We start from the raw sequence: 25755 nt of genomic DNA, 5'->3' as shown, positions 1-25755 counted from the left end.
ACTCCCCAGGAGAACCACATGGCTGACGACAAGGTGAGGGCGTCTTCTTCTTCTTCTTCACTGTTTACTTTAAACCTCCCAAACGGGCTAGAGAGAGAGCAGGATATGAAGTGAGACATACACAAGCAGACAGAGGCGAAAACCCTGGCAACCCCAGACAGGGAGGGAGTCTGTGAGTGGCAAAGCAAGATAGAGCACAGAAAGAGAAGGCCAGATGAACAGAGCAGTGGAATGACTGGAGCCAGTCTTCACCTCTGTCCCCTCGTCCCCAGTGAGAGAAGATCTGGAGAGGTCTGGAGCATAAGCAGAGGTAGAGTATGTCACACACACACACACACACACACACACACACACACACACACCACACACACACACACACACACACACACACCAACACACACGGACACACACGGACACACACGGACACACACGGACACACACGGACACACACGGACACACACACACATGGATCCCCTTGTACCTGAACCGGTCTAGTAGTAAAGCATCACCGCCACCACATGCACCGAAAGACCCACCAGCAGCACAGTGTCTCTGAAACGGCTGCATGAACGAGTCCAGTGTACTGCGAGGGATTTCCTGTAACACACAGCACAGACAGTCATTCACTAACCACTTGCAGTCTACTACCACCCCATCTGCAATGGGACTATATCAGGTGTAGTCTGGATGAACTTTCAATTCACACTCTTCATACATTTTGAGGGGAATTTGGGGACATACTTTTTTAACGAGGATGGTTAGGCCTTGGTACTTAAAAGGTTTGGAGAATTCGATGTACTGGGCTCGTTCGTTGTTTATCGTCAGCGGGCAACGATCATATCTGCCAGACCCCCAGGAGCTCTCCATCATGCCATTCACTCTTTCTTGTTGCTGTTGTTCACCTGTGGTAAGTGGACGTAAAGGGTAACAACCAACCCAACATGACAAGAATTTCAGAATGAAGTGTCAGTATCAGAAACCAGAAACAACAAGTGAGCCCTCTCTTAAAACCCTTTGTGCTTTAACCTAAATTAATATCAGCAGAAATGATCTGAATGGTATTTTTCTGGCTCAGAGACGTGGTAACTGAGCTTGGCTCTCCAGAAGAAGCTCCATTCAGCTCATCTTGCTTGTTCGGTAGATCCTGACAGTAAGCGTGGGTCTCACTCTCACCACCTACTTGTCCCTCTAACACGGAGCTAAAGTCCCCAATGTAGTCGGACTCTAGGTTTCCATGGCTCTCTGGACTGCTTTTTAGTTAGTGATTTAGGGGAAAGTTAGTGATTATGTCAAAACAAACTATTTTTGTGAGTGCAGTAACATACTGTAAGATGATTTTGTGTCATTTTCTAAACGTTACAAATGCATGAACTTAATTAAAAAGCCATCTTCGAGATAGGAGATATGATTTGCTTCATAAACTTAACATAATAAAATCTAATATAAATGTATGTAAATAGACAATCGTTGGTCAATACATTTTGGGCAGTGAGGTTTCTATCTAGAGTGAACTCTGAGTATCTATAGGAACTGACCCGCTCCTGTGTTCCAAATTTCCCATCAGCCACCAGGTGCACCTCATAGGTAAAGTTCATGTTCCGGCCAACTTGATAAGTAGATGATACAGAATCCATAACAACATTGAGGTACAATTGGACGTCCTGTAAACCAACCAGCAAGGGTTGCAAGTTACAATCAATCTGGAGAAAATCCCTCTTTCTCTTTTTAAATATTTTTTAATAACACCAGACATGCCCAAACAGTACACACACACACTGTTCAACAAAAATCACACATACAATATATAGCTACACACATGTTCACTGCAAACAGACTTCAACACACTAAACACAGGCTGGCACATGCCCACACTGTTTGCAAACATAAAAGCAACACTCAAGCATATTCACGGTACATACTCACACCCGCGAGCGTGCGCACAACCACCACACACACACACACAACACACACACACACACCAATATGCCAACAATCACACAAAGGCACACTCAGCTACATGCATACATATTAGATACCTACTGTATATATATGTATGCATTTCCAGTTGGTATTAGCGGGCGTAGTAAAAGCACAGTGATATCTTAAACGTCCTGTTGTGGTTACCTGGGATGGTCTCATTTGGTCCAGTGGCAGATCACCTTTTTAATATCTGCCACTCAATTTAATGTTTTTTCCTCCTTGCAGGTTCCATCCTGCTCAGTGGGCTTCACATACACAAAGGGCTCCTGGTGTATGGTCACTATCTATAACAGACGGAGAGCACACTGTTTATCACACAGTGGGCGTTTAGCTCACACTGACCCTGTGGACCTTTAAATCACCAACCCTACGGACAACAACCCCTCTTCAAGGAACACACAAAACACACACAACACCCATGGTAGAAATGATGGCGAGAGAGAAAACGAGATAGAAGGATAGAGAAAGAATCCTGCGCAGACCCAATTACATTGAAGATTCTGTAAGATATAAAGCGTTGCTTTTTTATATATACAGTGCATTCGGAAAGTATTCAGACCCTTGACTTTTTCCACATATCCTATTCTAAAATTATTAATTTAAAAAAAATCCTCATCAATCTACAACAATACCCTATAATGACAATGCAAAAAACATTTTGCAAATGTATAAAAAACAAAAAACTGAAATACCTTATTTGCATAAGTATTCAGACCCTTTTATGAGACTCAAAATTGAGCTCAGGTGAATCTGTTCCCATTGATCATCCTTGAGATGTTTCTACAACTTGATTGCAGTCCACCTGGGGTAAATTCAATTGATTGGACATGATTTGGAGAGGCACACACTTGTCTATATTAGGTCCCCCAGTTTACAGTGCATGTCTGAGCAAAATACATGAGGTCGGGAGGAATTGTCCGTAGAGCGCCGAGACAGGATTGTGTTGAGGCACAGATCTGGGGAAGGGTACCAAAAAATTCTGCTGCATTGAAGGTCCCCAAGAACACAGTGGCCTCCATCATTCTTAAATGGAAGAAGTTTGGAACCACCAAGACTCTTCCTAGAGCTAGCCGCCCGGCCAAACTGAGCAATCGGGGAGAAGGGCGTTGGTCAGAGAGGTGAACAAGAACCCGATGGTCACTCTGACAGAGCTCTAGAGTTCCTCTGTGGAGATGGGAGAACCTTCCAGAAGGACAACCATCTCTGCAGTACTCCACCAATCAGGACCTCAGACTGGGGCGACGGTTCACCTTCCAACAGGACAACGACCCTAAGCACACAGCCAAGACAATGCAGGAGTGGCTTTGGGACAAGCCTCTGAATGTCCTTGGGTGGCCCAGCCAGAGCCTGGACTTGAACCTGATCTGGCATGGGAGAAACTCCCCAAATACAGGTGTGCCATGCTTGTAGCGTCATACCAAGAGGACTCAAGGCTGTAACCACTGCCAAAGGTGCTTCAACAAAGTACTGAGTAAAGGGTCTGAATACTTATGTAAATGTGATACTTTAGACATTTTCAAACATTTCTAAAAACTATTTTTTCTTTGTCATTTGTCATTGTGTATAGATTGATTTGGGGGAAAAACTATTGAATCATTTTTTGTATAAGGCTGTAACGTAACAAAATGTGAAAAAGTCAAGGGGTCTGAATAGTTTCCGAATGCACTGTATATCGGGAACATCATTGTTTAAGGAGGGTGAAATGCGGTACCTTTAGTCTTGTGGACATCTGAAAGCCCCGCGGTTTCTCTGTCTCTCCCCCCGGCCAGATGATCTTCCTCTGATTATTCATCACCACTACAGGGTCATGACACCACGATTAGAGGAGTGTTGACATAATGTGTGGAGCTGATGAGGGCCAAACACAAGGGAGTCCAATACGAAAGAGTCAGCTGCTTTAGCTACAGCTTAGCATTTAGCTAATAAAACCACTGCTTTCTAATTACCATACGTACTGCTTAATAGAGAGCTGTAATAGCAATAGATAGGAAGATCACAGTAGAAACAGCGAGAATGACTTTTGCAATAAAGTTACCTGTGTTCCATTGTAAATCCCGACTTGAATGAGTCGACTCTTCTGGTAGTTGAGAATGCTGTAGTGAGCGTACTTCCTGTCGCCATCGTCATTGAACTCCACACGTCCAGTGAGGCCCTCTGGGTACTTTGATGACATCAGAACCCTGAGACAGAGAAATTAAAGTAGATGTGAGTGTGAGAGTGTAGGGAAATAGACAGAGTGAGAACGTGTGTGTGTGTGTATGTCTTCCTGAATTACAATATATCATGACTTTATAAATGTACCTTTTGAAGAGGGGCCGGTCTTCCAGATGTTGGTGTTTCCCACACAGCCTCTCGGCGGCTCCGTGATGTTCTCCTTCTCAAAGAGCTCCTGGATGGACTGAGCCACCACTGCCACTGCGTCGTTGATGTGGGCCGACTCATTCTTGCCGTTGATGAGCTGGAGGCCGATGAGACCTGCTCACATCACGCCAACAGCAGCACAAAGCCAATCAGTGACCTGCTAGACTACAAACCATCAGGATCCTTTTGCAATACACACAATAAAAACTTATAGGAACCTCTTGTTCAGCCATCCTGAGAAAAGGTCAACCGCAAGTTTTGATCCAGCACCATGCTCTCTGTTGCTCTATTTGTAAAAGCAATTTTAATCATCCAGTACTGGAACAAACAAGCACTGGATGTCTTTGAACCATGACCTTCATCGTGATCAAAATAGATTTTAGCTGATTTTCTTTTTATTCCTTTCTGAGAAGAGGCAACATCAGAGAGGAATGGATTCATATTTTGAGGTTGTTATTGAACTTTTCCCAGCATGAAAAAAGAGTCCCTTGAAGTTGGATCGATTCAATTCTATCACCCATTTTATAGGGGTTAGGTTATACACTAAAGCAGAAAGCTATAGTGTATGTGTGGGACCAAACAAATTTACATCAACTATATTAGAGAATTGATATAAACAAATCACATTAACAATCAACTTCAGCTAAGTTTTTTCATTGCAATTGTGTCCGGTAGTCTTGCAGACTCTTGAAAGAAGCCACAGAGGTGAGTTTAAGACAGCAACAGGTGCTGGAGACATGGACACGACTAGGGTTGCAATGGGGGGGTGGGGGGTGGGGGGTGGGGTATATTACTGGTATATTACTAGTTCACCAGTAAACTACCAGAATTGCAGTATCTTTCAAGGATTTTATGTAATCTATCAGAAAACATCTAGTGGCCCTCTTGGTTACTTCCGATTACCACAATCATCTGTAATTATCTCTGGCCCTCTCTCTCTGGCCTTATCACATGTAAAATACACTATATGACCAAAAGTATATGGACACCTGCGTGTCAAACGTTTCATTCCAAAATCATGGGTATTAATATGGAGTTGGTCCCCCCCTTTGCTACTATAACAGCATCCACTCTTCTTGGGTTGCTTTCCACTAGATGTTGGAACATTGCTGCGGGGACTTGCTTTTATTCAGCCACAAGAGCATTAGTGAGGTCGGGCACTGATGTTGGGCGATTAGGCCTTGCTCGCAGTCGGAGTTCCAATTCATTCCAATGGTGTTCGATGGGGTTGAGGTCAGGGCTCTGTGCAGGCCAGTCAAGTTCTTTCATGCCGAGCTCAACAAACTATTTCTGTATGGACCTCGCTTTGTGCACAGGGGCATTGTCATGCTGAAACAGGAAAGGGCCTTCCTCAAACTGTTGCTGCAAACCATTATTCCTCCTCCACCAAGCTTTACAGTTGGCACTGTGCATTGGGGCAGGTAGCATTCTCCTTATATTCGCCACACCCAGATTCGTCCGTCGAACGGCTAGATGGTGAAGCGTGATTCATCACTCCAGAGAACGCATTTCTACTGCTCCAGAGTCCAATGGCAGCGAGCTTTACATCACTCCAGCTGGCACTTGGCTTTGTGCATAGTGATCTTAGGCCTGTGTGCGGCATCTCGGCCATGGAAACGAATTTTGTGAAGCTCCCAACGAACAGGTCTTGTGCTGACATTGCTCCCAGATGCAGTTTGGAACTCGGTAGGGAGTGTTGCATCCGAGGAAAGACGATTTTTACGCGGTACTTGCTTCAGGACTCGGCGGTGCAGTTCTGTGAGCTTGTGTGGCTTAACATTTCGAGGTTGAGCCATTGTTGTTCCTAGACATTTCTACTTCACATTAACAACGTTTACAGTTGACCGGGCAGCTCTATCAGGGCAGAAATTTGACGAACTGACTTGTTGGAAAGGTGGCATCCTATGATGAAGCTCTTCAGTAAGGCCATTCTACTGCCAATGTTTAACTATGGAGATGGCATGGATGTGTGCTCGATTTTATACACCTGTCAGCAACAGGTGTGGCTGAAATAACCGAATCCACTCATTTGAAGGGGTGACCACATACTTTTGTATATATACTGTTTATGAAATAATTAAAATTGATGATTAAAAAAAATAGAATGACAAAGCTGTAAAGCATCTTAAATATAAACCATCAACTTAGTGAATACCATTGGTGTATAATATGAAGGTTTCAGCATGAAATATTCTTTATACACTTATTTTACTATGTCAATATGTATTTATTGTCAATGTTTTGGCGTCAAACTGGTGGCAGTCAATAGTTGGAAGAGTTGCACAGATAATTAATGCCATTGTTGATTAGATGCTTTTTTTGTTATTTAGGCTATTTTCTCTTGAACCATATGGTCTATCTAATAGAAAGTAATGGAGAAATTACCAAAGTTATGATATATTGCCATAGATTTTCTGTTAATTACAAAAATTACTGAAGATTCCTGTAACTTTGGTAAATTACGGGTAGCTTTGCAACCCTAGACATTACTGGCGAAGAATTTTCTGCAAAGGTCTGAGCATTGTCTTACGTCAGATAGCGCTACTTACTGCATCTCTGCACAGCGTGACGAGCGTTATGTAGGAGTGATACCACCTAACGTAAGACAATGGGGGTAGGGGGTGTTGGAGTGCCTGGGTTTGACGCTTACGTTTGTGACCACAAAGTGACATATTACGTGAGACTTGTGCAGACTCCGGGACATAAGGAAGACCGTTGTAGCTTACCATTCAATTTCAGTTACACTTCAATGTGGAGGTTGCAAAACTCCCTTTATAAACTCATGAGAACCAAGCTATTAATATGTCAGGATAGTACAATAAAGGCAGCGCGGGAAGCGTTGGATAACCCAACATATATTTTTAAGAAACACACTGTATGTGCGGGTTAACCTATCAATAGTTATGACTATAGATAAAGAAATAGGTTCAGAGATACAGGACCTAAAACTGTATCTTAAGAGCTTATAGTGTAAACTACTGTGACTCATTTAAAACCTTTAAACATATCAAATGCTTAAACGTTTAAATGCTTAACGCTCAACAAATGATCACACATGATACATTGTTAAACAATGAATCCTTCATCTATGGTTGTCTCCCTAATCATAGAGGTTAAATTAAAGGTGACTCCAGAAAAAAGCCAGCGTTATTAAGTGTTTTCCGAGTAGCTGTTGGGTAGCAGCGTATGGTACGTACCATCTGGTGCCTCACTCAGGGCTTTACCCGACATCTCCCGCTCTCCGACCAGCCACACGTAACCCGAGCCCGTCATGTTGAGGAAACGGGCAGCCTTGTAAACTGCAGCAGCGTCCTCTTCACTGAAAACAGAGATGTTAAGTGACACAGGCATGGTTACTTATCTTTAATCTAAACGCAAATCATTGCAGTAAATCACTACGGTGTGATATCATGCCAGCATTTAGCAGTAAAAGTATGTAAAAAGTGTAAAATATAAGTCATTGTAAATCCAGTTGCGGTCTAATTAGGAGCCGGGAAAATTACTTATGATAATTTTAGGTTAAGGATCGTGATCAGAATGAACTAGATTCAGTAGTAGAGGCAGGTCAGCTATGATGGGAGGGGATTGATGGGACAAATGGGAGCTGCTGCAGTCTCACCTGGCGGAGAGGATGATGACACGAGCCTCCAGCTCTTTGGCCTCCAGAAGCAGAGCAGTTAAGTTAGTCTCCTGGCTGAACTGGAGGACTTTCTCTGCCTGTGATCGGGGCACAAAATAAGTCAAGCCAGCTACTTACCCCCACCTCAGAAACCATGCTGTCTCTTTACCTGTTTTGTTCGGTTTTGTTGATTTTTGTTGAAAAAGAGAGAGAGGAAAAAAAGGAAAGCGATCCATGGAAATCGGCTCAACTAAAAAAAAGCTTGGAGGGGAAAAAACGTTTGCATTTTTCGCATGCAAACTGAGGGTTATCAAGGCTCCAAAGAAGGACGTGCATGTTAGATAGGGGGGATAAGAAGGTCAATGCAACCAGTAACTAAAAACAGGTGAAGGGGAGTGAGGGGAACCTTTCCCCCAACCAAAAACGGTTGAAACTAGAGGTGCTACAAAACAGGAGGGAGTAGTAATCTGGGAAAGTGTTTTGTCCCACACTACCGGATCTCCACAAAGGAATAAACTTGCAATCCTTTTTTTGTTTAGAACATGCATTCCTTTAGTTGAAGGAAAAAAGGTAATATGATAGAAGCGGAGCGCTGTTCATTTGTTTATTTTTTTACGGAAAATTATAGTCTTTCCATTAACAAAACCATTCTTCTGTGAAATCATAGGAATAATGTCTCAAAGTAAAAAGAAACACGTGCTTCCAAGATAGGGGCATTTCTGGGTCGGCTGGTGACTGGTTGGGCTGGTTTCTAGTTGCTACGTTTGAAAAGTTGGTGGGCGGCGTGCATTGACCATGCAAATATACCTTAGGTCCTCGCTTGTTGTCATAGGACAGTTGGTCGAGGTTTTCATAGTTCCTTTTTTTATTCTGATGAGTAATGTGCACAGAGAAAATATGCAGACACAGAAGAATATTATAAACAGTTGAAAATGGATCGCAGTAAAGCATTCCAACAAATCTCCAACTTTTCTGCTTCAAATTGGGATCCCTTGGGGCTTGCAAAAAACATCAATGACAGCCACTGCCCACTAGCAATCCTATTTACTGCTATGTCATATGCCCTTATTCACCACCTTTCAAATACAACTCAAGACCCTTAAACCATCGTCCAGCATTGGTCCAGAAACAGTCATACTCTATGTACAACAATTAGGTTGAGATAGGTTCCAGATCAAAGCAATCCCAACACGTAAAAAGTCTGATTCTGCAAACTAATTCCCCTAAGGTTCTTTCCATTTTGAAATCCACTCTGCTCCTGTATATTGTGAAAGGAGTCGCAAGGCAGTCTCTTTGCCTTAGGGAGCCATTTTGCAGTGAAACATAGCATCTTCTGCTTGATAGACCTGCCTCCCCTGATGCCTGAACTCTCAGCTCAGACCGTTGGGAGGCAGAGCGCTCTGGGTCTACGTCCTCCGCTACCCAAATGCTACAGTGACTCTGGCGCATTGGTTCATTAATCTGCCTGACAAGCAAATCTGAAGTAAATCCCATTTTCCTCCATTGTATTCACACTTCTTTGAAAGGAATAAAGAACCGTTCTGCCTCAAATGTAATCTGAGGTTGTTGTGGTCAGCGCTGCTCTGTAAAACACTGCTCCCCTTTCCAAATGTTGCATGATAATGTCTTGAAGTGTGTCAAGGTCGGTGCACACTCATGAATCATGACATTGCAAAACAAGCATTAATCAAACTGGGACTACGGTCCTTATTTAGAATATAAATCAACTCATCTTGTAGGTAGCCTAGCGGTTAAGAGTGTTGGGCCAGTAACCAAAGGGTTGCTGGTTTGAATCCCTGAGCCGACTAGGTGAAAACTCTGTCTGTGCCCTTGAGCAAGGCACTTATGCCTAATTGATCAGGTAAGTGGCTCTGGATAAGCGTGTCTGCTAAATGACTTAAACTTCTTGTCAATAGGGGGGTGCTGTTTTCACTTTGGAAAAAATCGTGCACAAATTAAACTGCCTCGTACTCTATTCTAGATCGTACAATATGCATATTATTATTACTATTGGATAGAAAACACTCTCAAGTTTCTAAAACTGTTTGAATTATATCTGTGAGTAAAACAGAACTCATTTTGCAGCAAACTTCCATACAGGAAGTGAAAAATCTGAAAACGATGCTCTGTTCCAGGACCTGCCTATTCAATTGCCTAATATTTATCGATATGCATGCACTTCATACGCCTTCCACTAGATGTCAACGGGCAGTGGAAGGTGGAATGGGGTGTCTAGCTTGATCTGAGGCCGAACAAGAGCTTTTGGAGTGACAGGTCTGGAAATGTATTTGTCTTCTCTGGCGCGCGAAGTACGTCGACATTGGCTTCTGAAAAGCGTTCGGTATACACGGCGGATATCTCCGGCTCTGATTTTATTTGATACATGTGATAATAACATCATAAAGTAGTTTTTTTCAACCGAGTTGTATCAGTTTATTCAACGTTTATTGGGACTTTTGGAATTTTCCAAAGAGCCCATCTTCAAGAGAAGATGGGCATGTTCGCGCCACATGGCTAGCTAAGGTTGCTAATTCGACAGGAGAAAAGGACATTCTAAAACCAAACAACGATTTATTCTGGACCTAGGACTCCTTGTACAAGATTCTGATGGAAGCTCAGCAAAAGTAAGAACAATTTATGATGTTATTTCGTATTTCTGTGGAAAATGTTGATTCCTATTCTCTGCCGTTTTGGCGGACGCTGTCTCGCAATAACGCAAGCTGTTTGTTATGGTAAAGTTATTTTTAAAAATCTAACACGGCGGTTGCATTAAGAACCAGTGTATCTTTCATTTGCCATACAACAAGTATTTTTATGTAAAGTTTATGATGAGTTCTTTGGTCAGATTAGGTGAGTGTCCAAAATAGCTCCGGACATTCTGGTGAATCGATGCTACATATTCACAATGTATAACCACGGTTTGCAGCTCTAAATATGCACATTTTCGAACAAAACATAAGTGTATTGTATAACCTGATGTTATAAGACTGTCATCTGATGAAGTTGGTCATGGTTAGTGATTAATTTTATATCTTTTGCTGGTTTTTGTGAATGCTATCTATGCGGTGAATAAATGCGGTTGTGTGTTTGGCTATTATGGTAAGCTAATATAATGCTATATTGTGTTTCGCTGTAAAACACTTTAAAAAGAATCGGAAATATTGGCTGGATTCACAAGATGTTTATCTTTAATTTGCTGTACACCATGTATTTTTCATAAATGTTTTATGATGAGTATTTAGGTATTTCACGTTGCTCTCTGTAATTATTCTGGCTGCTTTGGTGATATTTTTGATGGTAGCTCCAATGTAAAACTATGATTTATACCTCAAATATGCACATTTTCGAACAAAACATAAATTTATTGTATAACATGTTATAAGACTGTCATCTGATGAAGTTGTTTCTTGGTTAGTGACTAATTATATCTCTATTTGGTCGGTTTTGTGATAGCTACCTATGCGGTAGAAACATGGTGAAAATATGCGGTTGAGTCTTTGGCTATTGTGGTTAGCTAATAGAAATACATAGTGTTTTCGCTGTAAAACATCGGAATCGGAAAATCGGAAATGATGGCTGGATTCACAAGATGTTTATCTTTCATTTGCTGTATTGGACTTGTGACTTCATGATATTTATATGCTATTATTTACTTGTGGCGCTATGCTAGGCTATGCTAGTCAGCTTTTACTGATGAGGATGCTCCCGGATCCGGGATGGGTGTTAAGTAAAGGTTAAATGTTAAACCCAAATTGATTTTTCTCTAGCCCTCCACCATCTTGCAACTATCTCTATGTGGCATTATAATGCCTTGGCAAAAAAAGAACTGTCTAGATGACTGCCATTGTTTTCACCAAGGAGTTCCTCTCTGACTGCCCTATTTTTGCTTATTCAGTCTAGTATGATATTGTATGTTGTGTCACTAATGTTAGTATTCTAACTGAATCCATTACAGCTAGAAGAGTCTCTCTACCGGCTGTGCTAGAGAACCCCATCAAATTGTCCCTGTGGTTTGTCACAGCAGCACAGCATATAAATCTGCAAATACAGTGTGAATAATCTGCACGATACAGAATATTAAATGTGAATAACTAGAATATTTCTCATTAAGGAGGAAATGACACAAACTCCCCAAATGTGACAAACATTCTGCCAACCTGGCTAGCTGAGTAATTTCTTACAACCACTGATAAAATCACAGTCCAAGCTTTTAACTGTGGGAACACAGATACTTCCTTACATCGTCATATCGTAGTGTCTACCATATCAAGGTTTCTGTGACATTGATAGATTCCTTCAATCTGGTAACTGTAAATCTATCCAATCTCTGCTTATGGCAGTATATAAGAGAGAGAGATAGTCAAGGGCGGACAAGATGGATTCCAGGAAGGAAGGAACAAGTAGCTATCAGTTAACCAACTATTCTTTCATCTACAGTAATGTAGGTCTTTACCATAGACAATACCACTCCACGGGTAAAGTCATACATACGATCCAATTAAGTCATAATCCTTAATAACAAGATGATTTATCGACATAAACTATACTTAGTAACTCCTAATCAATCTTGATCATGTGTGAGTAACTGATTAACCACAATGTGTTTAAAATGTCCCATCTCCCTTCGGTGTGGATTATCATGAGCATGTGTCAAATGAACCATTTCATCAGCCTCTGATTAAATTACTCTTCAAATCAGGACTCATTTCACTCCGTCACACAATTACAGGAAGGAGTCCCTGAAGAGAACAAGCATTACAAAAAGCCTTAACTACATCTTGAGGTGAAACATACTAAATGTATGTTCAACGATGTGTTAATTGTTCCTTCTCTTTTCCTTTAGGGAACATGATCACCGGTCTGTTTTAGGCTTTAGGTGGATCAGCACATTTATTAATGAGCTAGCTACATTCCAAGTAACACAGCCTTGTGTGAAAAATTATGCTCATGGTTACAACATTTATATGTGTCATTTCACTTGCATGGTCTCACAGTCCATTATCTGACAAGGACAAGGACCTTGCCGGCCGGCAAAACTAATGGTTGCTGGTTTGAATCCCTGAGCCGACTAGGTGAAAAATATGTTGATGTGCCCTTGAGCAGTTAACCTTAGTTGCTCCTGTACGTTGCTCCTATACATTTCTCCTGTAAGTGTCTGCTAAAGCACGTACATGTAGTAAAACCAAAGATATGTCTTTCAGACAGTGTCTCAGGACAATCTGATATACTGCATGTCAACCATCCATCACTTTACAAGCCTCCAAGTGAGCATAACACTGGGTAGATTAGCTCCTTTCCTTACACACATAATATCACAACACAAATATACATGAAGGATCTGTGGACCATCATTATGTTTGGGAGTCATTGATGTTTTGCAAAGCCCCAGGTTAAAGTGTGCTATTTGGCTCCCGTTGTGGATTGACACAGGAGAATTTGACTATGGTGAAAAGCAACATGAGATGAGTAAAAGATGTACTCAGATCAGACCACATTAGACGCTGTAGATGTCTCTAGCATATTGATGTTAGCCAATGTTTACACAATGGTCAGTGAGAGATGTGTTCACACAAAATAAAGGAAAACAGTTACATATAGTACATAGAAGACCTTTGAGAGTTAAACAAAGACTACACACACACACGCACGGCCACACACACTAGGGGTCCTGCGAGCCCGAGCATCTCACCTTTGTTTCCCTCTCCTCCAGTAGGGTCTCCAGTCTCTTCTGCGCGGCCCGCCCCTCGTGGTCATCGCTGACAATCAGGATGATGTGGTTCCATCGAAACTCTCGCATCATGTCGAACCACACGTGAGCCTGGTGGGAGTACGGGGGGACAGTCCGCAGAAAGGACAAGTGGATACTCTGAAGAGAAAGAAAATGAAGAAGAATGAGTGAGAGGAAGTTACTTGCTAGTCATCCACGGTTTTGGTGACATTTCTAACATATTCATAAGGGCTTACATTAGCTATTTTGGCAGCTAGCCAAGTAGTGGAGTAGAATTTGTCTCTCTTATCAGTTTCAATTCCCAGGGACCTCTCCATAATTTCCCCCTCCCCCTTCTCTCTCTCCCCTTCTCACTCTCTCTCTTTCTCTGTCTATCCCATCTCTCTCTTCTTCCCCTCTCTCTCTTCTCACTTCCTACCTCCCTCCCTCTTTTTAATTTCTCACCTTGTCGGAGTAGATGGACATGCGTGTGGTGAGGCCCACCACAGGGATGCGGTAGAAGCCTGCGGTGTAGGACACAGGCGTGGGGGTGAGGTGGTCATTGGACTGGGGAGGATGACTCACCAGGATGGCATACACCTGCAGACACAAGCATGGGAATGAAAGATAACCACACTTCCTGTACAGAGGAAAAAGTGTATGGAATATTGATTCATCACTGCGACATGGAAATGTCACATCAGCTTTCTCCTCTTAAACCATCCTCATTTAGCAATATGACTGCTTAGTAGATAGATATTTATTTGGCTCAAAGCTGAATGGCACTCTACAAACAGCTTTTTACTGCGCAACTGTATATCAATTCTTAGATGAATAGGATTCTTGAGAAATGGAACATTGATCCAACTGAAGCGGGAAAAAAACATGCAGGCATGATGGTTTAGTGCGTGCAGCCCGTATGGTTGGGCCTCAAATGAGGTCTTCCACCCAGAGAGCGCTTCCAGGCATCTACCATCTGTCATAGACCCTCTCATTAAGTCTCTCACATGGTTAGATCTCCATCTATGCAGTTACCAGACACTGTTACCTGCATTTGACATGTAGAATACTGACAGCTTCCTCATCCCTGCAGCCCTCTGTGATGATGAATGGAACTCAGATGTCGTGGAACGAAGGGAGATATGTTTGTAACGTAACCATTTCTATCAATTACAATCATTACAATGAAGAGGACCAGGGACATGGTCTGCGTGTGTGTGAAAGAGAGTGTGAGAATTTGAAAGAGGGGTGGGGGAGGGGTGTTTCACACCTCAGCTCTCTTCACTACATGATATTGCTGCTTTCCAAAGCAACGTAACGCGTAACGCGTAATGTGTTTCAGTGTTGGAACAACTCTCAAAGGGATAACATCACAATACATAACTTATGAATGTTGTTTTCATTGTTAGGATTAAATTGCAATAGTTGTATTCACATGTCCTGAGCAATAGCTATAATGACCTAAAGAAGAATCGCACTTCAAGTGAAAAAGCCAGTTATTCTTTCCAGTCTAGAGGCAAAAACAATTGCATACCATACATTCGTGTGTCTAACCAATACAACATCAGTCTGCATTAGTTATTGATCTAGCAATGAACATGAACAAACCGTTAAAACTACAAATGATCAAATCATAATTTGACATAATACAAACTAAACGCTAACCCCCTAATAAGACCGGTGACATAACGTCAGACCAGCGAGACATGCACCACAACTGCTACCCCCCAAATGCTTTGATGCAGTGGGCCGTTACGCATGCGGCAATGTCAGCAGTGAATATAAAAACTGTTTTAAAAAATGTCATTGTTAAAGGGATACTTGCAAGATTCTGGCATTTAATCCCTTGTTGTCAGATGAACTCGTGAATACATTTTTTTATTTTTTATTAGCTGTAGTTTAACCTAGCATTAGCTCGTGAAAGTACTGCTAATTTCCTTCATACTGCACACAGAGAAATAAAAATGGTATCCACCTGACTCTGGGTAAATTGAACAAGGGCCTAAATGCCAGAATCTCGCAGTATACCTTTAATGATGAGTCACTGATTTCACTCTTGGTTAGTTAGTTCATTTCAGTGGATTTGCAGCTGTGCACACTGAAGTGGAGTTGGCCTCTCATCCCCCACAAATCTGTGTTTTTGGCCCTTAGCTTTTAGCTAAAAGCTAAGTAGATTTTCCATTTCTAACTGATATCATAAAATAATAACTTTTGGATGAGATTTAGACCTGGATTCAATCACATCAAGCGTTAATCGGCAATAGCAGACACCCCCATAGCTGTCAAAATGGTGAACAGCTGCTCTTTCAATCATTGTCGTGAAGCAATACACCCTCCCCACTCATGTTAGAAGTTCAGAATGAGAAATTGTAGGCAATATAGAAATAATTACGCTCAAATTTAAAAATCATTAAACTAAATTTGGAGAACTTCTATCATCCTAATCAGTGTAATCCAGTGTTCGAACATGTAAACAAGACTGCATGGGATTTCTGTTAATGCAACTTTGTGCAGCCAATGGCAATGTCTGCTTTAGGTGTAATTATACCCTGATGAAGACAGCCTGGCTGTCGAAACGTTGGATATTACATTTTTGCATCTGAGCTCCTAGTGTGCGGCTCTCCTTTATTTTTAAGTTTTCTACTCCGCTAGCCAGCACCTCGCCTAAATGGGTGTGCGTTTCTTTTTCTTCTAGATTGCTTTAGGTGTAATGCCAGGAGCTGCTTGTGGATTTGACAATGCAATTCCACCTCTTAACACCGCCAAAACAACTGCTATGCTGATGTCATTAAAGCGTATCTGATTGAATAGGTTATATTAACCCTTGAATACATTGCTTTGTCTGACTAATAAGATACAGATATGGGGATAGAGATTTGGCCACTTCCAACAGACCATTTTCAGGCCATTTACTTTTCATGTTAGGCCACAAGTTCAGGGTTGGTAGTTACTCATGACATAGTCTACTGTTTATGTAACAACGTCATATGCATATCTGACATATAATTTCATTTCAGCTTCCATTTTCTTTCGGAAGCTCGATGGTATTACCAGAGGTGACGGATCTCTGAAAAGGACGCAGTTTCATAGTATTGTTATCATAGCCTAAAGGGCTAGGCTCTAAGAGATATTGTGAGAGTAACGACATTGCTGTATTGATTATAAAAATTGTGTAACAAATTACACGTTTTTTTTGTTGCAAATAAACAGTTTCGTTTAGGAAAATATATCAAATTCAGTCAGCACAATCTGCTTGAAATATGCAATAGAAGCAGGTGGCACTGGCACAGTGTTTCACAGGCAGGCATTGAGGTTACAGTCTAGGCAGATGGCATTGTCTGTATATTGCAAATGAAGTGGTCACTGATCACAATATATCGACCTCATCTGCCCTATTACTCACGTCAGCCAGTTCACTTGAAACAGACACAGGATGATGCAGCATCACACTAAATAGGACGAATAATTTCCCTCCCAATAGTGGGCATAGGCCTCATACTAATTTGCACAGCTTAAATATAGTAGGCTTCATAATCATTTTGGCCTTATAAATGGTTCTGATTGATATGATGGACATTTTGCACCAATGAATAGATGGCTAAATGTCCTGGCTAAATGACTCATCTAATTAGGCAATTAATCATTTAACACCCATGCAGGGACATGCAGGGACAACGGATCCCTCCTGAGATACCTGGTTAGAGATGAGGTCCTCGCAGACGGAGAGAGCCATCTGGATAGCGTTGGGTTTGTGCGTTACGGAGATGGCGGTCAACTTGAATTTATCTCTCCCGTAGATCTGATTCGCCTGGGTCACCGCATCCTTAAAGACTTGCTCGTACCTCTTCTGACTCAGGACTGCTCCGATGTTCACTATCTTCGGCTCGCAGCCGCCTCGCGCACAGGAGCACGAGAGGAACACCGCCAGCAGAAACAGACGCATCGTGTGAACGATCAAACCGCACAGAGGACCCCGGTTGCGTCTCTCCCTCGTGTTGGCGGGTCGGCTTGCCCGGCTTCTGGACTGCACGTTCACCCGGTTAAAAAGACTGGAACCACCGTCCCCCTGGACAGTGGGGAAAATCTGGACAGCTGATTTATGGGAAATGCGGAGGAATGTTCATGGTCAGGACCTCAACCGCTGTTTGATTATCTTCGTAATTGTCAGCAGCCTTTCTTCAAACATTTTGATTTTCTTTGTCAATTTCCACCATTTTCTTTTTTCCAATGTCGATAGAAACGAGTCAGAGCATATTTTGCGGTGTATGCGTTTTCCTTTAAGTGCTGTGTATCGCTCTCCCGGTCCTCCGTGGGCTCTGTGCGGGGCTTTGCTGTGAAGTGATTATTAGACTGATGCGGCGCTTGGGGCTGCGGCTGTCCTTGGTGCTGACAGCTGTGCCCGCGCAGTGGTGCGCGCTTCCGCAGTCTACCTTTTGATTTTGCGTTGACCTTATGCTGCTAGAATGAAAAGTAAATAAAATAAATTAAGCTAATCACAGAACATAAATGTATCTTGTTTTCAACATCTCATCAATTATGTTATTCATTATAGGACACGCATCTTAGATTATGAATAGGGGATCAATGACAATCAAGAAAACATTTGTGTGTCAGAACAAAAATAATTGAGGTATCAATGAAAATTGACACCTCAATAATCCAGTGATCCAGACGATTCCAATGTGTGATTTCTTTCTCCAACGGCATTGCTACAGCGCACGGAGCAGATGGACCCGAGCCTGCATGCTCATTACGCTGAAATGGGTCGCCGGTCTCAGTTGAACTGGCTCACACTGTAAATCAACATAATTCCACATACCCAGGTGGACCAGGACCACCCATTTTAGGTTACACCTCCCCCTCTTTACATCCAAACATCCAATCAATTATGTAGCCATGCTATCCATATTTCAACCTCGTAAATCTTGCAAACCTCCAACGCTCCAACATAACCACAGTACTTTTATGACGCTTGTCTACTGCAAGCCCCTGACATGGGGATATATATAGATAAAAATGCCAGAATAATTTATTGAGTTGTATCTAAAATTTGTGTCTAATAAACTATTTTATTTAGACTAATTCCCATAGTGTGACATGAATGTGTCGTTTTATCTCATTTGTATTGACAGATGTGTATACTTGCTAGATGTTTTGTCCGATTGTGGGGTCGGGTAATGTCATTTGAAATGTCTGAATGGAGAGAGGGAACCAAGTGTCCAAGTAACTATGTGAGGTACAAGAATATCCGTCTTGGTAAGCACATTTTCAACCATCCTGGTAACCTAGGAAACAAGCCTCTCTCTCCACAGTGTTACATTTCAGAAAATTCATATTACCTAACACATTTATTGAACATAAAAGACATTATGGCACAGCTATTACTTTTATGCACATCACACTGGAAAACTGGGTTCATTTAGACAAAATGCCATTGCAATTGGAATGTAGGCCTGCCAATAGCCTATCCTATTTCTGCCCACATTAAACCCCACATGTTTCTCAGTCAAATCTGATGTTTCTTGGTTAACTAGCCTATAAGGTCAACCAGGGTTGTAAAAGGGATGGGCTGTTTATAAACCAGATGATTAGTGGTTAAATCTAATTAGTTTTATCTCCTTTAATAAATAGTCAATTAATTTTCATTTAGCAGGAAATAATCTGTGAGCCCTGTTGTGTGTTTAGCAAATGTAAATGGCATGTGCACATATATTTTCAAATGAAAGAGACATTTTGGAAATGAGGTCACAATTGATCTGTCTACTGAATTATACATTACGAACGCAGAGATGGCCCTCTATGAGAGGCACACAAATAGGCTAGAGATGATATACAGTGCCTTCGGAAAGTATTCAAAATCCTTGACTTTTTCCACATTTTGTTAGGTCACAGCCTTATTCTATTAAATTGTTTTTTCCCTCATCAATCTACACACAATACCCCATAATGACAAAGCAAAAACTATATATATATTTTTTTGTGCTAATTTATAAAAAATAAAAAAACGTAAATATCACATTAACATAAGTATTCAGACCCTTTACTCAGTACTTTGTTGAAGCACCTTTGGCAGCGATTACTGCCTCGAGTCTTCTTGGGTATGATGCTACAAGCATGACACACCTGTATTTGGGGAGTTTCTCTCATTCTTCTCTGCAGATCCTCTCAAGCTCTGTCAGGATGGATGGGGAGCTTTGCTGCACAGCTATTTTCAGGTCTATCCAGAGATGTTCGATGGCGTTTAAGTCCGGGCTCTGGCTGGGCCACTCAAGGACATTCAGAGACGAAGCCACTCCTGTGTTGTCTTGGCTGTGTGCTTAGGGTTGTTGTCCTGTTGGAAGGATACTCTTTGCCCCAGTCTGAGGTCCTGAGGGCTAGGGAGCAGATTTTCATCAAAGATGTCTCTGTACTTTGCTCCGTTCATCTTTCCCTCGATCCTGACTAGTCTCCCAGTAACTGTCGCTGAAAAAAATTCCCACAGCATGATGCTGCCACCACCATGCTTCACCGTAGGGATGGTGCTAGGTTTCCTCCAGACATGACACTTGGCATTCAGGCCAAAGAGTTCAATCTTGGTTTCATCAGACCAGAGAATTTTGTTTCTCATTGTCTGAGAGTCTTTAGGAGCCTTTTGGCAAACTCCAAGTGGGTTATCATGTGCCTTTTACTGAGGAGTGGCTTCCGTCTGGCCACTCTACCATAAAGGCCTGATTGGCGGAGTGCTGCAGAGATGGTTGTCCTTCTGGAAGTTCCGCAGAGGAACTTTGGAGCTCTTTCAGAGTGACCATCGGGTTCTTGGTCACCTCCCTGACCAAGGCCCTTCTCCCCTGATTGCTCAGTTTGGCCGGGTGGCCAGCTCTAGGAAGAGTATTGGTGATTCCAAACTTCTTCCATTTCAGAATGATGGAGGCCACTGTGTTCTTGGGGACCTTCAATGCTGCAGAAATGTTTTGGTACCCTTCCCCAGATCTGTGCCTCAAAAAAATCCTGTTTCCGAGCTCTTTACGGACAATTCCTTCGACCTCATGGCTTTGTTTTTGCTCTGACATGCACTATCAACTGTGTGACCTTCAATAGGCAGGTGTGTGCCTTTCCAGATCATGTCCAATCAATTGACTTTACCACAGGTGGACTCGAATCAAGTTGAAGAAACATCTCAAGGATGATCAACGGAAACAGGTTTCACCTGAGCTCAACTTCGAGTCTCATAGCAAAGGGTCTGAATACCTATGTAAATAAGGTATTTCTGTTTTTTATTTTTTACTGTTTTTACTGTTTTTTTTTTACTGTTTTCGCTTTGCCATTATGGGGTATTTTGTGTAGATTCATGAGGAAAATTTTTCATTTAATACATTTTAGAATAAGGATGTAAAGTAACAAAATGTGGAAAAAGTCAGTGGGCCTGAATACTTTCCGAATGCACTGTATCATAATTAGGCATAGGAAACACATCGCCCTCTTATGAAGTGTGTGGTTTCCGCAGGAATGGAAACAAAACTATTAGTATAGATGTATTCAATAGATTTATTAAGTATGAAATTGTATTTAGAGCAATGACAACATCTTAAAGGGGAGGGACATTACCCCTGCCTCAGGCTTCTCGATTGGTTTAAATAACTACATCACTGTCAACTACATCAACTGTCAACTACATCACTGTCATATCACCGTCATATAAAGTAACCTTTCATAACACGGGTGTCAAGAATAGAACAATTTAACAGCCCGACTGGTTTTCAGATAGCTCAGAGCCATATAGATATACAGTATGACTATCCATGGCTGTGGCTCTGGGATAGCTGTTAGACTGTGGCACTGTGGGTGTGTGTTAAACGCTGCCTAATGAGAGCCACTCAGAGGGAAGGCCAACAGCAACAAGGACTCTTGTTTGCTGGATTCCTGTAGTAGCCCTTAGTGTCTCCCCTCCCTCCCTCCCTCCCTCCACCCACCCACCACTCACACATCAATACAGCAGGGCCAGCCTGCAATGCAGCCGTTATATAACGATGTGCACTGGCGGAGAACAGACGTATACAAGCAAATAGACTCAAGAGTCTCATTCCACTCCAATGAGACACACACACACTCTCTAGAGTTCTCACATGCACACACACGATCATCCACCCACACAGAGACAAGTACATACATACACATACCACCTACACAGTGGAAGGTCTCTCTCTCTCTCTCTCTCACACATACTTCCCTCCTACACACTAACACATAGCCTGGCAGCACTCTATTTGTATGCCAGCCATAACCTTTAGTTACATGTTGCAATGTGAATCAGTAGTAGCAAAACACAGGTACTCCTTTCAGGTGGGGAACCAATAATGAACAGTATACCTTTAAGAGAGCATTCTGAAAAGTATTGCACCAGCGTCCCTTTGCATTGCTAAGTTCATCTACATGTGTGTGTGTTCATCAAGTTCTGTGACCGTTTAGCCACATTAGTTGATTGAGAGGTGGGAGTAAAGCATTCTTCTGCTGTCAATATGTTAGCATAAATAGAGTACTGTAATTCATAAAAGCGGGTTGCCTAAGCGTGCCTTCTGAAGATGCATGTCTGATGTGTTTCCTGCATAAATTACTGATGAGCAGCTCTCTGTTGTTTTCTTTGGCCCTGCCCCAATGGCCAGCGGCAGTATTCCTGTTCTGTTTGTCAGAGAACATTAATTTAGTAGATGTATACTTTAATGGAAAAGAGGTGGCTTACTTACTGATTGTTTGGTGCGGGGTTGAACTAAAAAAATCAAAAATCAAAAGGTACATGTAGTGTAATTGAGGCAATTTACATGTCAGAACAATCAAGCATCTAAAACCAGGATTTCTTACTAACTCAGTCTTATTGAAAACGTACTAGTACATATCATGAAAATACAACAAGCTGGACTACAGTGGCTAGGAATAAACAGGAGGAACACACAGTAGAAGATATCCAAACTGCTAAAGTAGGCCAGAGGGAAAACAGAAGGCCCAGACACTGCAAGAGATGCACTGAAATATTTCAGGCTATTTTTAAGCCACTCTGACCTTGTTCATCCTTAGATGGAGGCAGTTTCACCATGTTTCCAAGAAGTGTGTACCACAGTTCATTTGTATCCTTTATGTAAAATCACTCAATCCCAATATTATGCCAAGGTCCATGGAGGATTCCTCCTTTATTGAGAAATTTGAGAGAAACACATGGTTCATTGATGATTGTAAAACTAAAGGACCATTGGTAAGACAGACAACACTGTTATAAATAATGAAATACAATGGATGTTAAAGGAGATTAATGTGTATAGATTAACCAACTATCTACTTCACTAGAGTGAATAACAACACTAGCACAATAACAGGAAGGAAGACAACCAGCAGACAGCTCATCTCCATCAGGAAGAGAAGCACCAGGAATATCAGGTAGCAGCATCGACAGTGTTGTTGCATCTGCCTCATCATCTGCATCAGACAAGGAGGGTACAGGCAGCATCCACACAGCAATATTGACTCCATGCGAGTCTGCAGCCTCTGTTCCATGGCGAAGCAGAGTCGTGGGGCTGGAATGGTCTCAGGCAGAGTGTCTGTGATGATAAGTACACGTTCAGAGCTACTGACCTGGTGGTACATCATATCCTCCTGCATCCTCTGGATCTCCCAGTGAAGGAGAGGAGTTTTCTGTCGACATAAGGGGCACTGCACCCGGCTAGGATCTGCTGCACGCTTAAGGATGGTAGCCAGACAGCAATGGCACAACGTGTGGTCACAGTTCAACAATGCCATCCGATGGTCTCCCTGAGAGTCGTACAGTTCATTGCAGATGGGGCACTCATTGTCCCCTAGGTTGTCACTATTTCTTTGACTCCCGACACTTGTCCCTTTCCTTTGAGGCTGCTCTGTGTTGTCAGAATGGAGCTCTTGTTGAACAGATGTATTTTGGTCAGCCCCATCCGCTGGCCCTGTTTGGGTGACTGGTCTGTGAATTTGCTTGACCTCTCCCAGGACATGCGGTTGTAGAAGAAGGGGCTTTTTCACTGAGCCATCCTCTCCCTGGTCCCTCTCCTTCTCTACCTCCTTGGTTTCCTCAACAATACTTAACACTGCAGGACACCTTGCTCCAACAACAGAACAAATAATTTCCTCATGTGTCACGTCGTTCCCTGCTTGCCCCGTTTCAAGGTCACCCGCTATTCCATCCATATTGTGTTAGATAAAACTAAACAGTATTCTGTGTCAAGTTTAAGATTAGGCTGAGCAGAATTCCAGTGGCATGTACAACCCAGATCATTTAGCTAAGAAAGTTCCGTCACAAAACTCTACCTGGACAAAGCTTGACTCAATGTGAAAGTGGGCAGTAGTGTTGACGTAATGCTAGCCTCTCCGTCAGTGAAACCAACCTCGATAAGCACTTTCACAGTGATAAGCCCAAGTGTCCAGAGGTGCTAGTGGCCAAGCAGTACACTGAGCATTCCACTCAGTTCAACACATTAAAGCTTGCTTTGGAAGAGTTTGTCTACAACTGCAATAATGCAAGAGCAAACACAATGATTTGAGTATGTTTATTCTGCTGATTTACATAAATGCTGCATTTCTAGACAATGCATTTACAAAAATAATATTTCCAATCTGCTGTGTCATATGAAGAAAGGTGGGTTAAACACATATTATTGTGCTATTCTACCTTTGCTAATCATTTTTCTAAACCAACCTCCCCACTTTGGGGTAACTGTGAGTATTGGCCATAAAGGGCCAACTGGGATCAGTTAGAACAGTCACACTAACCCTGACCCCTGACCCAGAACATCAATGCAGTCACAAAGCACATTCAGCGCTATCAGTACACTTATTCACGGGTCATTATGCTCACACTTCCATCAGAGCAGACAGACATGTACAGTATTTGGTACAACCTAACGGCATCATTGTTGTCACAGAGTGCAGACAGAATCTGGCTCTTTGGAGCAATCTCAGAGTACAGCCAGTAACACAGCATCATATAATGCAAGTACATACCAATGGTCTGTATAGACCTGCACAGGCACAAAGCACTAATATGGTAATGATGTACTGTATCATTAGCACAGTAACACCATGTTAGCACTCTCACAGCTTTTCTCATTAGGGAGCATGTTTTAAGTCTGGCGCGAAGCAACTCAATCAAACAATTTTGCCACATGATATTTGCTACATTTGAGTGCATATATAGTGCACAACTGCGGTATGAAGCCATGAAACTCCTTGGATAACCCCGCCTTTCCTCAGCACAAATGGGACTCACAGCTATGTAATAGAGAAAGAACAAGCTACAAACAACAACACTGAGTTTCTTATAGGACATCTCTGCTAAATACTTTGTCAAAATGGCTTTGTCAATAAGCGATCCACATGTAAATATATTCTGCATACTGTCTTGAGTAATGACCTTTGACTATAATTGTTATCCTCATGTCTACACAGTGTGCGGTAGTACTTCATTTTACTGTTTCCACCTGGTTTTGATACTTTCTAATACTTATTTCAAACTATTCAAATTCAGCATATTGGTAACTACCTGGTACCAAAATTCCAATACTGTCATCATACTGGTGCATAGTACAAAGGAACTGCATAATCTATTCAGGGGTAATGTGAGGGAACCACTATCAGTTGGCAGGGTCAATCAGCAACTGAGCTTTAAGATATTCTCCAGGGGACACAAACACTCCTGAAAGGGCCTGAAGCTGGGGCTGGGTGCCAGCTTTCATTAAACATTAATGCTTTAAGCACTCATTTTGGAACACAGTGATGTCCTCACAAGTCTTGATTGCCTGATTTGGAGTTTCCTTGAGAGCTTAGGCTGAAAAGAAATGTCATCTTTTAAGTTATAGCGAGTTATGTTTTTTACACTGACCTATTTTGTATGGTAGTCACAGGTCTATAATGCCAGGAGGTACAGAGATCAAACTGAAGCCTCCTGGAATCATGTAACAATGTACAGACAGCACACCGGTTTCCAATACATTCCTGTTCATTCACACAGTATAGACTCTTACTATCAGCTACAATAAAGGCTAGGCATTTCTGGCATATCTATTCATATTGGTTGGTTCTGGTGGGTCTTCACAGG

General features: G+C 42.1%; 1 protein-coding gene and 1 pseudogene across 1 annotated transcript; both read right to left on the bottom strand.

Moving 5' to 3' along the window:
* LOC111961563 (glutamate receptor ionotropic, NMDA 1-like) overlaps positions 1–17784 on the bottom strand; it is a 44543-nt pseudogene extending 26759 nt beyond the window's left edge.
* Positions 17785–22896: 5112 nt separating this feature from the next.
* Positions 22897–24081, bottom strand: LOC139024969 (uncharacterized). Its single transcript, XM_070439973.1, has one exon. The coding sequence runs from the start codon at positions 23847–23849 to the stop codon at positions 22971–22973; it is 879 nt and encodes a 292-aa protein (XP_070296074.1). The 5' UTR covers positions 23850–24081; the 3' UTR covers positions 22897–22970.
* Between the last annotated feature and the right edge of the window lie 1674 nt (positions 24082–25755).

This window comes from Salvelinus sp. IW2-2015, linkage group LG4q.1:29, assembly GCF_002910315.2.
Source record: "Salvelinus sp. IW2-2015 linkage group LG4q.1:29, ASM291031v2, whole genome shotgun sequence".
NCBI classification, from domain to species: Eukaryota; Metazoa; Chordata; class Actinopteri; order Salmoniformes; family Salmonidae; genus Salvelinus; species Salvelinus sp. IW2-2015.
Note: the sequence above shows the minus strand (reverse complement) of the source record. Positions and strands in the feature narration are given on the sequence as shown.